This window comes from Botryllus schlosseri, chromosome 4 (genome assembly GCF_051294905.1).
Source record: "Botryllus schlosseri isolate E-star chromosome 4, Bs_hap1, whole genome shotgun sequence".
In the NCBI taxonomy this organism is placed as follows: domain Eukaryota; kingdom Metazoa; phylum Chordata; class Ascidiacea; order Stolidobranchia; family Styelidae; genus Botryllus; species Botryllus schlosseri.
The window spans coordinates 3,735,148-3,751,348 of NC_137239.1; the positions used below are offsets into that span (position 1 = coordinate 3,735,148).

Consider the following 16,201-nt stretch of genomic DNA (forward strand, 5'->3'; position numbering starts at 1 on the left):
CTAGGGGTTTCTTCTCCAGGCTAGAGCTATCAAGTAAGCAATTACGAAAGACCCTTCTAGGAGTTCAGCCGATGGAGATCGGCGAAAGCACTCGCCACTTGCAGCCTTCATTTTCTCAAACGAGGATTTCTTGCTTTGGAAAAAAGAGGCTTCAATTGATGGACAGAATGTCTTTTTCTTCTCGAAATGACGCTGCAAACGAGTTGGTCTCATCGCGTCTTTCCTCAGATTTTGAAAACATATCATACATTGTGGAACAACGTCGACCTTTACAATCGTATCTATGAATCCAAATTTCATATAATCGTCGTTATACTGTCTCTTTTTGCTACTCATACTAGTTCAAGCGAATTGACGATGTCGATGAAAAATCACGCCAACGCTGCTGCCTACAATAATAATATTACAAAATCAACATGAGCAGAAACCTCGGCGACACTGGTGCAGACAATGTGGCGTCTGATCCGACAATGTTATTGTGACATCATCGTTCACTATACAACGATACATGATCTTGCGCTTGATGAATGTAAACCACGTAATGCCGTTCATAAAATTATCCGTTCGCTTGTCTAGCGGAATGTTCTAAAGTACAGAACGTGTAAGTTTGTAACAGTAATCCGATAAATCTTCGGACAGTGCTAGATGGAAACAGATAACTTATGCTGATTATGTAAGAAGTATTATTATTCGGAATATTTGTGATCGAACGACTAATTCACAAATTGTTAATAAATTTTGGAGTCAGATGATAGGCCTATAAGTTTGAAGATAATAACATGAATATGTGGTGATCGCTGTGTTAATAGTTTGAGATAAATATATACCGGTAGTGACTACAGACAGCACGGCGTCGTTATGTCTTGCCATGCTAAATTTGACCAGTCTTGGAATTGAATCAAATTGTGTTGATGTAGTGTAGCCTACTTGAGGGTGAAACCGAGTAGCTGATATCGTGGGGGTCGGTAACCCCCAGCACGCGTGTTATTTGTGGCGCACGAGATGAATTTTCATGGCACGCCAAATAATTTGACGAACACTACATATTATAATGATGTTTGTTGCAAAACATGCAACATAAGATTTCAAAATAGAAGAAGCTAAAATTGTTTGATTAATCAATATAAAACAGTCTTTTTGGGCAGTTTTTAGTTATCTCGGACATTTTTTCGCGCCCCGCGCGATTTACCATGACCTATAATTTCTTGATTTTGGAAAACCCACAAATATATATGCACAGCAGCCTATAATATCGTATGAAGCCGTTTGGATGCTTTGGTCTAGGAGAGTGAACTGTGCCGCCTGTGGGGCCGCGAATATTTTGTATGAACCAGCATTTTGGCGCTGGGCATTTTCACGCCAGGAGACGCACGTTTCGTACAACATGCGACTGCCTGCGTTGTGTGCGTTGACAAAATGATTGGTGGCAATAAAACATTGAAATATAATAACCGCCAAATGTTGGCCAAAACGTTCGACATTGATATGTCCACTATCCAGGTGCCGAAATGACCGGCACGAATAGTCCAGCGCCAGCCTCTTGAGCCACACGTCTAAAATGAGACCCTCAGAGGAAAATAATGAGTCCCGTGTTGAAATGCGAATTTTGAATTGTGTTCATCTCACGAAAGGATATATTGTTTTAGTTATGTCTGATACGAGTAAGCGATTCTAGCATATTTAGAGCAACGACAACCGTTACCGCTATGCCGCGATCTTTGGAGCTTTGCAGACAAATCTAGTATCAGACGGACTTAATAGACACTTACGTGACCTTTGACACGAACCAATCAGGCTGCAGCGGGATGTAAACAAAGAACAAGCCCGGGCAAGCTTACTATGAGCTCTTATGGGAAAAGGTTGAAAAATGAAGGTTTTAAACAAGATTACGTTGCATTGGGGATGACTGGCTTTAATGAATAGTAATAGCGTAGAACTAGTATGTGGTTGCAGCTTTTAATCTAGGATGAACATGAATGGTGGCAAGTACGCACCAGCGTGCTGTGTTCAAATGCACGGGTTTTTGACAACTTTTCTGATTAAGCGACGATTGTTGTATACTATACTATAGGATTGTGGAAATGCATATTTTGACGATTTCATAGGCTCCAGGTCTCGAGCAAAATTTTCAAGCATATCTCATGTTCAGAAATATATATACTATAAAATATAGCTGCTGCCACACATCACAATTTTTGTGTATTGAATATGAAACTTGAAAGCTATGGAGATTCTATCGAATTTATGGATTTGAGTGGAACAGCATCTTCTTCTAACACCGCGGAGAAAGCTACGAAGTATTTCATGGAGCGCTATGCACCAGTGTTGGGATGACTCGAGTCATGACTTGACTCGAGTCAGACTCGAGTCAACTTTTTCGTATGACTTGACTTGACTCGAGTCACTTTGCAAAAATGACTTGACTTGACTTGACTCGGTCCTTCAAAAATGTGGATTGACTCGTGACTCGGAGCAAAATTTACGAGTCAATTTCAAGTCATCATGCAAACGATGTCGACTAAATCAATTTATTTTGTGCATGTTCGGATTATTCACGATACGCCGTTGTCACTTGTGAGAGCAACCAGTCATTCACTGATTGTATGTTTCACTGATTCTACATTATTACATCACAAATACACTGACCACAAACGAAATGAGCACAGCTTGCGTTTTCGTAGTAGCAGATCAATTTAATAGCAATGTATCGCTGTTTATTGGACGGCTTTTTCCTTACATTGCACAACTTTTCCAACCCTCTTGTATGATTTAAATCGAACAAATATAGTTTATGCGTTTATATTCTCACGGATGTGTATAGATGGCTAGTGTACTATCAATTTCCTTCAACTTCTCGAGGCTTCGTATTCGATACTCTATTTTGGCTGATAATAAGGGAATGTAGCATGTAGCTCAGAGTTGTCATACTCAACTGACGTCGCGGGCCGGATTCAAATATTCAGATCACTATCGGGCCGCACCAGTCAAATGATTCCAAAATATTACTAACTCCTAACTCAATATATGCACTTTTTCGCATTCTCTGAATTGGGTGTCACTGTCAGCGATTTTCTCCTGACGATGACTAGAAATCACAACTCCGCTGTCGGGTGGTTATAATGTGGCCTAAGAACAGACTAGAAATGTGCAATCTTGAAGTAATATTTATTAGTAGTATTTCATACCACAAATTCGAGAAATGTGTTGGATAAAATCAACCTATACTCAGAATTGCTTCGCGCGGGACCGAATGAAATTATTTGGCGGGTCGTATGTTTGACACCCCTGATGTAGCTATATACAGTTACTGGCGTATTTTGTTAGCAGTTCTACGCGTGCGTGAGCGATACAACGCATTTTTGCATGTATATTTAACTTTATATTCGTTATTTGATTCAAGATATGGACCAATTGATCTCTCTTTTACACAGCTAGTAAAATATAATGAATTTCAATGATCACTCATACTTCGAAAATCCAATTTGACTTGAATTGTGACTTGACTCGTGACTTGACTTGACTTGACTCGAGTCACCACCAAAAAACGAGTGACTTGACTTGACTCGAATCACCTTTGAAAATCGATTGACTTGACTTGACTCGAGTCAAAATGTGCAATGACTCGAGATGACTCGTGACTCGAAGGTAGTGACTTGATCCCAACACTGCTATGCACACGATTTAGGGATAAAGATTGAGGAGACAATCCACTCTTTTTAGAAGCAATATTCTAGTGAACAGCCAATGTTATGGCAACTTGCGGAAAAGTGAGATAACACACTCAATGGAAATACACGTTCTCGGAAAATCCATTATTGATTCGTCTTGCACTTGTAAGACAGGGTAAGTAAGGAAAAAGACATTTTTTCAGAGACTTCTTCAATAGATATTTTAACCAGAGTTGGATCAATTACATTATTTCAGTTCAATTACAATTACAATTACAATTACTTTCATGCATGTTTCAATTACATTACAATTACAATTACTCCATGCTAAAATATCAAATTACAATTACAATTACAATTACTCCTTGCATGCTTCAATTACATTACAATTACAATTACAATTGCTGCTGTTGAACATGTAATTGAATAATCATAAATTCAGCCGTGCTCCTTGACAACCGTAGCGTCGTATTTAACAACAATTCAAGTCTAGTTCAGATTGTGTAGTAATAAATGCGTTTATGTGCGTACATAGTATGCTATGTAAGATGTCATTGTGACGTAATATAAGCGTGTTTTGTATACTCGGTAATTATGGCTCACGTAATTGGAAATGTAAAATGTTATTTACCTAATTTCCTATGGGTTAGGATTAAGGATAGGGTGCAGTATGTCGTTGAAAAAGTATTATAATATATGCACGTGTTGGATTTGCGTATATAGTATATAATTAAAGAAATAATATTATTTTTATCGAGGGACGTAGGAATTAGGATGAGGAGTAAAAACAAAACCGTGCTTTGTCAGATAAGACATTATATAATATCCAGTGGTCTGGTTAGTTAGCCAGACGAAGTAACGATGCAGCATCGTGATCTGAAATCGTATTGTAGATTGCCAACCCACGGATAGATGCGCAAGATGTGATTCACGGATGAATGAACCGACAAACGTACTGCAGAGCCGGCTAAAAGCAGCAAACTCGGCTAAAAGTAGCAAACTTTGTAGTCCTAGAGCTGGCGATCCATGCGTCCAAATTTGATGCATCTGGTCTTTATCGTAAGCTATTGATGTACTAATTCCGAAAATACAAAATAAAATCTCGTCAGGGCAATGTAACTGCTCCAAAATAGCCGTTTAGGGCCGACTGTACTGAAAAGTGAGAGCGCTGCAGCAGCATGACCACAACAATTACCAATTACGCCCAGCGATTGTTCAAAACAATGCCGATTCCCAGACTTTCACGACTATTTTGGGATGGTACCGTTGCCTGGAAATATACTTTTATTGCGGAATCAGTGCGACACTAGCTTTCGATTAGGACCATACATATCAAATTTCGACGCTTGGATCGCCAGCTATGGGACTATCAATTCTGCTACTTTTAGCCGGCTCTGCAGTTCGCTTCTCGGCGTATTCAATGGTGAGTCACGTGTTGCGAATCCATCCGTTGGTTAGTAATCTAAAAATTGTATACAATGGCAGCCGAGGCCAGCATAGCGGTAAAAATTAAAAAAAACTTCGCCCGCAAGGGCGCAGTCAAGGGCTTCCGCGAATGGATCCACCAAATTCCTTGTCGACATTTAAAGAGAATGCATTATAAGTCAATTGTTTTATGTTGTGCTTGTCAGGTCTCAATAGCAATTTAATGTAATTGAAATTGTAATTGAGCAAAATTTTTGTCAAATTACAATTACAATTACAATTACACAAAATAAAAATGCTTCAATTACAATTAAATTACAATTACATTGAAAAATGTAATTAAATACATTCAATTACAATTACAAATTACAATTGATCCAACTCTGATTTTAACCATGATTTATTTTCATATTAGGTTCTGATATATGCTCTCATGCATATGCATTGATTAAGACAATCCAGCACCTGAAGCTAAAAGGACTACATTGTGATTTGCATCAGCATCAGTGAGCTCCATCGTGATTGACAAGCAATCTCTCCACTGTACTCGCAACCGATCAACTCCTGCCACAAGGTAGATTTTGGTGTATCTGGTGTTTTCAGTTTTATAACATTCCATCAAACACAAATGATCCTAGAACATTTTCATCTGGAGCATTGTTCATTCAACAAATTGGGCATCTGAATGAGCTTCAATAATGCACACCACTGGAATATCTAGACATGCACTGTTGGTACAGACTGACCATGGCACCGCGCAATTACGATCCGTAGCATGCTATTAGGCATTACGATATTGACAATGGAACTGAATTTGCACAATTGCCGAATATGTTGCGTCATTCATTTTTAATTTTCAATGTTGAATTAGAGTATGCAATTAGTCCATATATATTTGGTTAGTTGTGATACACAATGCTGCATAGTATGACACCAGACAAAATTTTATACTCCTTGATTCTTCCGATCAGCTGTTCAATATGAATACGTTCTCTCGCCATCTTTCTTGTTGTGGAACAGTCTGGCTCAGGCATTTGAAGGAGTGTAAATCACGTGCAGGAATATTTAAATCTAGATTCAATTTCTTGATTTCAGACTCAATGGTGAATCCCTTTTCTGCCATGATAGCATTGCCTGGCTCACCATAGCTGAACTCCATTATTTTCTTACATTTCTTGTCGAATCCACATATTTAACTACTATTTCGATCTTAAATGCTCCCTGTAAATAGTTCCTGCACAAAAGTAAGTGTACCACAATCCATCAATCCTTTCAAAGTTGTATGTGATTTATTGACAGTCAATAATCATTGTAGATTTGAGAAATCATGAATGAATGCAAATGGTGCATTTTTAAGAACCACTTATCTACATGGCCAAAACGCGATTTAATGAAGCAGTTACATATGGCTGACCCAATAGTTAAATACTATGCTTACAGCAATACTATAAATTTGACGTCAGTGGGATAAGTCGGGCAATTCAGAAAGAATTTAATGTAGTCTAGCATAAAATTTCTGCTTCTCCGCATCTTTTGACATTATCATGCTCCTCTGAGAACTGAACTTCACTAGCAATAATTGTCCGCCAATTTGTAATTTTCCTGGACAAGTTTACTGTTTTGTGCTTCTATACTTCTTCCAGAAATTTGATTTTCTTGCGTTTTATCCATCGACTTCCTCTTTCTGCAGCTTCATAAAAGATATCCATCAAGCCTGCACAAAATATATAATATGTTTATTTTACAGAGCAATACTGCTGTGCAGGCACCTATCAAGGCGTACTCGTCGACTCGTACAACGTATCACCGCTACCAATTTCAACTATTCGTCTCATTATTGAATATATTGTTTTCAACAATTTCAATACATTACACACCATCAAGCAACAAAACTGGAGTGGAATAAAATGAGACACACACCAAGTCGATTGTGGCATCAAGTGTGACTGCATTTCAGATTGGACTCATTTTGAAACACAGAATTGTTTCATCTAGATCAGTGGTTCCCAACCTTTTTGACCTATCGCCCCCTTTTCAAGGTCAATACCGATCATCGCCTCCCAAATTTTGTGTACCGAAAATTGGGCATACAAACCTGTAATCACCGGCGGGTTGACTAAAAAAAGGGTCAAATTTTCGGCTCGATGTCTAATTTGACACACTTTTGTAACTAAATTTCCGTGGGTTGACTAAAAAAAAATAAAAATAAAAAAATGTCAGCCGTTTTGACGCGTCATCGCCCCCCCGAATCGCCCCCTTTGTCCATTTTCGCCCCCTTCGTCATTTTCGCCCCCCTAGAACGCCAAATCGCCCATGTTGGGAACCACTGATCTAGATTCTAGATTATGTCACGATTCAATATTTTTGGTACAATAATAGATGTCATTTTCTTAATAAAATGAGAATTCAGATGACTACAAGGAAGTCCACATGCCTTTATCCAGATTTTACATTCTTCCATGCATGTCATTGGCTCTGGGAAAGGTAAAAGCGCACACCAGGAACGGTCTGGGTAGCCATCTCCATGTTACGCAGGCTATTAGCACAGTATTTATCCTGATAGATACAATACACGAACTAGAACAAAAAATGACGATTTCAGCCGGGAACAGATCATGTTGCCTAACATATATCATATTAATATGATCATTGAATATGCAGACAAGTGTCCAGTGTAACAGTAATTTGCTAGATAATGATACAGACTGTAGACTACTATATACAAATGTCGATTCCATAAATAGAACGCATATAACGCCACATAATGGATACCACACATATCCTGACTCAATATTCCTCTAATACATTCTATTCGCTACGACAATCCTATAGTATACGACTAAGGATAATACAGCAATAGTTGCTTCATCCGAAAAGTTGTCAGAAATTCATTCATTTGGACATACCATGCTGATGCGTGCTTGCCATCATTCATGCTTATTGTAGGTTATAACACTGCATATACATACTAGCTCTACGTTATTACCATTCACCAAAGCCAGCTATTCCCAATTCAATGTAATTTTGCTAAAAACCTATATTTTTCAACCCTTTTCCATAAGAGCTCATAGTAAGCTTGCCCGGGCTTGTTCTTTGTTTACATCCTACTGCAACCTGATTGGTTCGTGTCAAAGGTCACGTAAGTGTCTATTGTGACATCAAACCGACTTGCATTGCATGATACAGGGGTTGGGACATTTTCTATCATCATAACCTCTTTGTTGGACCTGTCCTTTATTGGCTATGGTACCGAACACAGTAGAATTGGAAACGATCAAGGCAACCACAGAAGATCGATCATTTCGCGACTAAGTTTAAATCAGTGATTCCCAAAGTGGGCCAGCGCATGAAATAGGCGGTTGCGTGGCGCTGACTATAAAACTGGGTGGTAGGGGGTGCTGAGAACAAATGTGGACGGTGTAGGTATAGAAGGCAAGTGCTGCGTAGTGTTGAAACGATATATAAAAAAAGCAGCTAAATACGCAGTAAAATGTAAAATCGACTCAGTCAGGCCGGTTTAGGGTCGTCCGTCTATTTATTCAGCTGTACCGGAGAACTCCATTATCACATGACAATGTTGATCCTGTCCATCAATGGACTAATATCGCATTCGGCATAATCCGCAGAAACCGTGATTCATTGTGTGTTGTTAGATCTATGAAGTATTTGATCTGTAAATACTCATTGCAAGGGGTGATACTGTCTTGTGTAGTTTTGATCTCTGTTTCAAACGAGCGTGGATTTTCCACAGTACGATACAGGTTCTACTTGATGGGCATATTTTCCAAAATTTACGAGTAAAATATATCCGTTCTTCGAAATGATGAAAATGACATTGTCAGGATTCGGTAATCGGCCCGTGATATTTCCCATAAATTTTGCGGCGCGTGAACTGTTCAAAGTCTCAAGCTTGCATGATCTACCCGTGCAGCTCGAATACCCGATTTTGATGGAGAAACATTAATCAATCATCCCCCAAAAAATGAACGAGGATAGGGTGATTTGATTTCAGGATGCATTCCAATTAGAAATTCCTTACAGGATAATCTATCCATTATTTAAATTTCCTAGCATGAAATGATTGAGGAGCTGATTATATCGTAGTGCAGAACAATTTTGAGCTCAATCCAAAGTTCAATATTTCCAATCAATCGTTCTGTATACACACAATTACATCAAGTAGAAATCCTCTCACACGAGTCGGGTTGACTTTTTCGTCGTTGCCCTTCACCGCTCATATTTGATAGAACGTGTTTTCATTTTCGTGACCAAGTTTCTGACTCACGGCAGAAACCGACTTGGCAGTACGGGACGTGCAGACTGAAGATTTAGAATCATATCTTAACCCAATATAAAGAGAAGGATGATAATATTACACCCGCTTTATACGCCTCATTATTAGCTGTGATAAATGGAAACATTTGTTTTTTGAATTGGGCATGGTCGTGGGCAGAGGGGCGCGGGCACTATATTCGTGGTCCAGAGGGCGGTATCTGATAAAAATTGGGAACACTGGTTTAAATGATTCACTGAAAATGAGGTTGGATAGTTGGATTTTTCAGTGCCACAACTTGCTGTCGTCGTTTCAAATTACAATTTCGATTGTAATGTATATGACGTCATGAAGGTACTCACTTTCCGGTCATGAAAGTTATATTCTCTCTGTTGTCACAATATGCGTATATGTTTGAATTCAGAATCGTTATCCGTTACTTTCACTTTCGCACCTGACGAAGGAGCGGAAAAATCTCGTGTGATAAATAAAATAATTATGTTGCAAGTGGACGCTAAATAACGTGTGAGAGCAACCAAGATCTAAATATTTTCTATATCGTCTGCTATCGGTTCAAATAAGAAACACGCAATATGGCAGAATTGTATAGTATATTCATATTGAAATGAACCCGAATCTTTTCGGATGACGTTCGTCAGGGGTAATCGTCAGCAACTAGTAGAGAATTGGAAAGAACATTAGATATCAACAATCATGACACATTTGAATAAAATATTCATTTTATTCCCGAAGCTTTTCGGCTGACCCTCGTCAGGGGAATATCGTCAGCAATAATGCGAGAATTCGAATAACTATGTTCAGCAACAATATATATCGCTAATTATGACGTCACACAGAAAATATACAAAGTTGGGAAAACGAGAGAACTGCAGCGTTGGCATGGAGATAGCGAAGCAAAACAAGTTAATGCGCGATTTTCAAATGATACACAAATTCTTTCTGTTGGCATAGACTAGGTTTGCTCATAGTGATGATGGTGGACTCAAGAACAGACAAATGAAATAAATTGCGACCCTTAGCCAATATAGAGAACATGTCCTCGTGATAGTTAGCAGCACACGTATGGTTTTCTAGTAAATGTTTGCCTATAGAAGATTTTTGACCCATGGCCTGGTTATGTTCAAGAACAAGCGGATTGTTAAGCTGCGTATTTGAGATATAAGATTTGACAGACGGTTGAATGTGTTCTTTGATACGGTCCTGCAACCGTTTCGAAGTTCTCCCTACGTACCGACAATCACAGTGGCACTTAAATTCATAAATTACGTTGCTTTGTTTTATAGCGGGGAGAACGTCCTTTCGCGTTGCAGGAAACATTGGTATCGTGGTAAAAACAACATTGGTTTTCACCGCTGGATAACAGCGGTAGACTGCTGAAGTTATCTGTTTCTCAAATCGATAAGAAACCGGGCCAATCCAAGGAAGATGAATGTACACATCCCTATTTTCACTAAAATTACTTCGGGGGTTTCTTCTGGTTTGGTATCATTCCAATGACATAACTTTTTACTTATTGTCCGCTTAATAACATACTCTGGGTATCCGTTGTCAATGAAAATTTTACGGATGTAGTCAAGTTCAATATTCAATTTGACCTCGGAACAAATCATCAACGCCCGGTGAACCAAGGTGCCGATTAAATTGATTTTACGACTTTTTGGGCTGAAAGAGCTCCATCGAAGTTAATGACCCGAAAATGTGGGCTTCCTATAAACGGAGGTAAGGAATTTGCCATCCCGTTTCTCCACAAGAACGTCAAGGAATGCCAGGCGATTGTTAATTTCTTTTTCCGACGTGAATTGCAATGCTGGATGTAGTTTGTTTAAATTTTCCAGGAAACTATCACAGTCAGATTCATTATCGAATATCACGAACGTGTCATCGACATAGCGATGGTATGATAAGGGCGGTTTAATACAAGAAGAGAAGAGCTTATCTTCATGGAATCCTACAAATATATTGGCTAGAATAGGACCCAATGGTGATCCCATTGCTACACCATCAGATTGCCGGAACATGATATTGTTGAAACTAAATTCAACAGAACACACAGCGTTTCTCATCAATTCAATGAAGGTAGCTCTCGAGAAAGGAGGAGGTATTAGCTTACCGTTATATAGAGCATCAGCGCAAATATTCAACGTCTCATTTAGTGGTACGTTGGTGAAAAGGCTCTTTATGTCGAATGAGCCTAGGAAATTATCGCGCGGGGATAGCTGTGAGCGACGCATCTCATCAGCGAAGGTAAAAGAATCGCGTACGCAAAGCGACCCGTAAAGTTCGCGAACAGGTTCCAGTATGTTGATCAACCACTTCGCCAACTTCTGTTGCATTGACCCAGTCATGCTGAGTATCGGTCTGAGTGGCACATCGTCTTTATGCGTCTTCGGTAATCCATACATACGCGATCTTTGGGAGCCAACAGGCCTGATGGAGTCATATTCTTCAGGGGATATTACGTCATCGTTTTTCAAGATTCGAAGGCGTCGTTGTAGTCGTCTTTCAGACTTTGCAGTATTGTCGTATTCCGAGACCGGGCCAAGTACAACGAATTTGGAATTATCCTCGAGAATACTCATCATCTTTGAAACGTAATCTTTCTTGTTTAAAATTACCACGCCAGTACCTTTATCTGGTTTCGTTATGTGAATATCGGGGTTGCTTCGCAGAGATTTTATGGCACGGAAGCATTCCTTTGTCATCAAGAAATCCGCTTTGTCAACTGGACATCCACAATACGAATGTGCCAAGTCCGTAAGTCTTGCTTTGAGAGCTGGCACTTCATCGATTGATTTTGCTTCACGGTGCTTCAATTGAGCTAATAGAATCTCAAATTCGGCGAAAACCTCCACACTCTTGACATTAATTGGTGGAATGCAATCTGATGGTGTAGCAATGGGATCACCATTGGGTCCTATTCTAGCCAATATATTTGTAGGATTCCATGAAGATAAGCTCTTCTCTTCTTGTATTAAACCGCCCTTATCATACCATCGCTATGTCGATGACACGTTCGTGATATTCGATAATGAATCTGACTGTGATAGTTTCCTGGAAAATTTAAACAAACTACATCCAGCATTGCAATTCACGTCGGAAAAAGAAATTAACAATCGCCTGGCATTCCTTGACGTTCTTGTGGAGAAACGGGATGGCAAATTCCTTACCTCCGTTTATAGGAAGCCCACATTTTCGGGTCATTAACTTCGATGGAGCTCTTTCAGCCCAAAAAGTCGTAAAATCAATTTAATCGGCACCTTGGTTCACCGGGCGTTGATGATTTGTTCCGAGGTCAAATTGAATATTGAACTTGACTACATCCGTAAAATTTTCATTGACAACGGATACCCAGAGTATGTTATTAAGCGGACAATAAGTAAAAAGTTATGTCATTGGAATGATACCAAACCAGAAGAAACCCCCGAAGTAATTTCTCGTGAAAATAGGGATGTGTACATTCATCTTCCTTGGATTGGCCCGGTTTCTTATCGATTTGAGAAACAGATAACTTCAGCAGTCTACCGCTGTTATCCAGCGGTGAAAACCAATGTTGTTTTTACCACGATACCAATGTTTCCTGCAACGCGAAAGGACGTTCTCCCCGCTATAAAACAAAGCAACGTAATTTATGAATTTAAGTCCCACTGTGATTGTCGGTACGTGGGGAGAACTTCGAAACGGTTGCAGGACCGTACCAAAGAACACATTCCACCGTCTGTCAAATCTTATATCTCAAATTCGCAGCTTAACAATCCGCTTGTTCTTGAACATAACCAGGCCATGGGTCAAAAATCTTCTATAGGCAAACATTTACTAGAAAACCATACGTGTGCTGCTAACTATCACGAGGACATGTTCTCTATATTGGCTAAGGGTCGCAATTTATTTCATTTGTCTGTTCTTGAGTCCACCATCATCACTATGAGCAAACCTAGTCTATGCCAACAGAAAGAATTTGTGTATCATTTGAAAATCGCGCATTAACCTGTTTTTCTTCGCTATCTCCATGCCAACGCTGCAGTTCTCTCGTTTTCCCAACTTTGTATATTTTCTGTGTGACGTCATAATTAGCGATATATATTGTTGCTGAACATAGTAATTCGAATTCTCGCATTATTGCTGACGATATTCCCCTGACGAGGGTCAGCCGAAAAGCTTCGGGAATAAAATGAATATTTTATTCAAATGTGTCATGAAGTTCTGTACTCCTAAGCATATCAACAATCGTATTACAAAATATGACGTCACCAGCATGAAATGAGATCTGAAATAGGAGAGCGTCCAATGTACTATTGTAAGATGGTACGCGTACTCTTTTTGTGGACAAGGCTTGAGCTGATGTAACTTGATAAAGGTCGACTCCAAGGCACAAAGATTAAAGTGTATGCGGCCCTCCCGATGACGCGAAATCTGTCGTCTCGATGATTTTTCGCACGAGCAAGACTATCCAACAGATGTTTCCCAATGGCAGAATTTATGGCCTTTGAACGCTCAGCGTCAAGCTTGAGCGGATGAGTCAATTGAGGGTGAGCTTTTTACAAAACGTGATTCACGTGTTCTCATAAATCTAGGCATATGCTGGTTTATGCGTTCCGGCAAATGCTTCGACGTTCTTCCTACGTAGCCACAATAACAGTGGCACTTAAATTCGTTCACTACATTACTTTGTTGACGGGAGCAGTTGTGTTATCTTAAAATCACGTTGGTTTTCACTGCGTTGTGACACTTGTTGGCCGCGGAAATCAATTGTTTTTCAAAGCGGGTGGAATAGGACCAATCCAAGGTAGATGGATACAAACAGAGGTGGTCAGTAACGAATTACTTCTACTTTTTGGAAGTACTCAAGTAGTTTTCCTCTACTTCTGGTACTTACTCAAGTAGATCTCATTTTCTCTACTTCTACTTCTCCTTCGTAATATTTTGTGATCTACTTACTTACTTTTCGCTATTTTCAGTTTGTCAAGTAGAAGTAGTTTAATACTCCAATATCAAAGATAGCCTGAGGAATTTCGGTGCTGTTTTCACGGAGTACCAACATTAAATTTTCATAAAAGTCAAGTAAAGCCCAGAAACTTTGTTGCGTTTCGCGCAGAGTAGTTATGAAGTTACAGATTTGTTTTCACGAAAGTCTCAGTGAATATCATTCAGGTACTGGATTGCTTGGTTCCGCTCATACCGCATTGTCGCCCATACCAAATATTTCATCACAGTAAATATGGCTCACCATAACGTTTGAAACCACCGTTTCGCAATATAGCAATTACCCATCATATCGTAATCTAGCAGCCCATGACGTGTCCTGCTAATCTGGAAAGTCCTGCTTTTCTCACGTTGACCTGTTTTAGCATATCAGCTTTGTGGACAAAAGACATTAAATTTATTTTCCGCTTTTTAGAAGTGGTATCTGTGTTTCACTATCAATTCCGAGTATCATGCTTTAAGTTCTAATTACTTTCAGTTCTTTTGTCTGCAGAACATACATGTTGAAGCATAAAAGCAAGTGTAGTATTGCCTCTATTTTCCGAAAATAAAGCTACAATAAATATAGATTTTACGATCCACAATATTATATTATCAACGTATAATAATCGCGCAAAGTGTTGAAACCGTATCCGATACAACTTCTCCGCATTACTCTTCGCCTAAACTTGGGGTCTTATAATATGGGGTAGTGCGCCATGCCATGGTGCTCTCTAAAACGCGATCTTCTAGTAAACAAAGAGTTGGTATCGTATTTTCATATCAATACTATAATTTGCATCCCATGATGCGAAAGAATGCTTATTCTGTCGAAATTAGATACCTCGTTGGATGCATTATTACCTATCAAGCTATCTGCACCTTCCGCATAGCTCAATTTGCAGCTTTTGACAGTCCATGCGGACGAATTAAGACTGTTTTCAAAAGTACTTACTTGAGTAGATTTAAAGTCAGTCAATTCTACTTCTACTTCAATTGGTTTCATGTGGCTTATGGAAGAAGTAATTCTACTCGTACCTGAGTAGATTTTTTTCGTCGCTACTTCTACTTCTACTCGAGTAGCTTTCTTGACTACTTTGACCACATATGGATATAAACATATTTGGTTCTCTATACCGCGGCTGATGACTTTTTCAGGGTAACCGTGAACAATTATGATTTTGCGGATGTTGTCAAGTTCTAAACTCAGTGTGTTACCCGAACATATCAGAAACGGTAAATGCACGAGTGTGCCGATGAGGTTTATTTTTCTACGTCGAGGGCTAAACGAATTCCAACTAGGGTATTTGTTTGTGAATGTCGGTTTCATGAATATATATGATTCAAATTGGTTTGTATTCTGCTTTTCGACTAAAAAGTACAAATATGATATTTAGTTATTGCATTCTTTTTCTATTGTGAATCGCGAGGTCCGGTTAAGGGAGTTTCGGCGAATGGAAAACTGATCACAATCCTACTCATTCCTGAATATGACAAAAGTATCATCAAAATATCGACGATACAACAACGGTTTGATGACTCACGCTGGGAAAGAAGCTCGCCCTCTTATTATCCTACGGAAATGTTAGCCTAGATAGGTCCAAGAGGCGAGCTCATGGCTACGCCGTCAATTTGCCTACATGACATCGTTAAAGCTAAATTGAACGGAGCAGGTTGCGGCCTGTAAGAGTTTAACAGAAACGTTGCACGGGAATGGTGGTGGTTGTACCGTGCCGACGTAAAGTGCGTTGACACAACTATATATAGTCTCTTGTAGAGTAACTTTCGTAAAGAGACTAGAGATATCAAATGAGCTTAGGAACACGTTCGAACTCGACGATTCCAGGCTTGGTAT

General features: G+C 39.3%; 1 protein-coding gene and 1 long non-coding RNA gene across 2 annotated transcripts; one reads left to right on the forward strand and one right to left on the reverse strand.

Moving 5' to 3' along the window:
• LOC145437974 (protein FAM200B-like) lies at window positions 1–336 on the reverse strand. Its single transcript, XM_080315342.1, has one exon. It carries the CDS (start codon window positions 334–336, stop codon window positions 1–3), a length of 336 nt encoding a protein of 111 aa, XP_080171468.1.
• A 5,161-nt stretch (window positions 337–5,497) lies between these two features.
• On the forward strand, window positions 5,498–7,513 carry LOC145437912 (uncharacterized). Its single transcript, XR_013914777.1, has 2 exons — window positions 5,498–5,667; window positions 6,841–7,513. It is a non-coding gene; the product is annotated as an uncharacterized LOC145437912 (long non-coding RNA).
• Window positions 7,514–16,201: the final 8,688 nt, after the last annotated feature.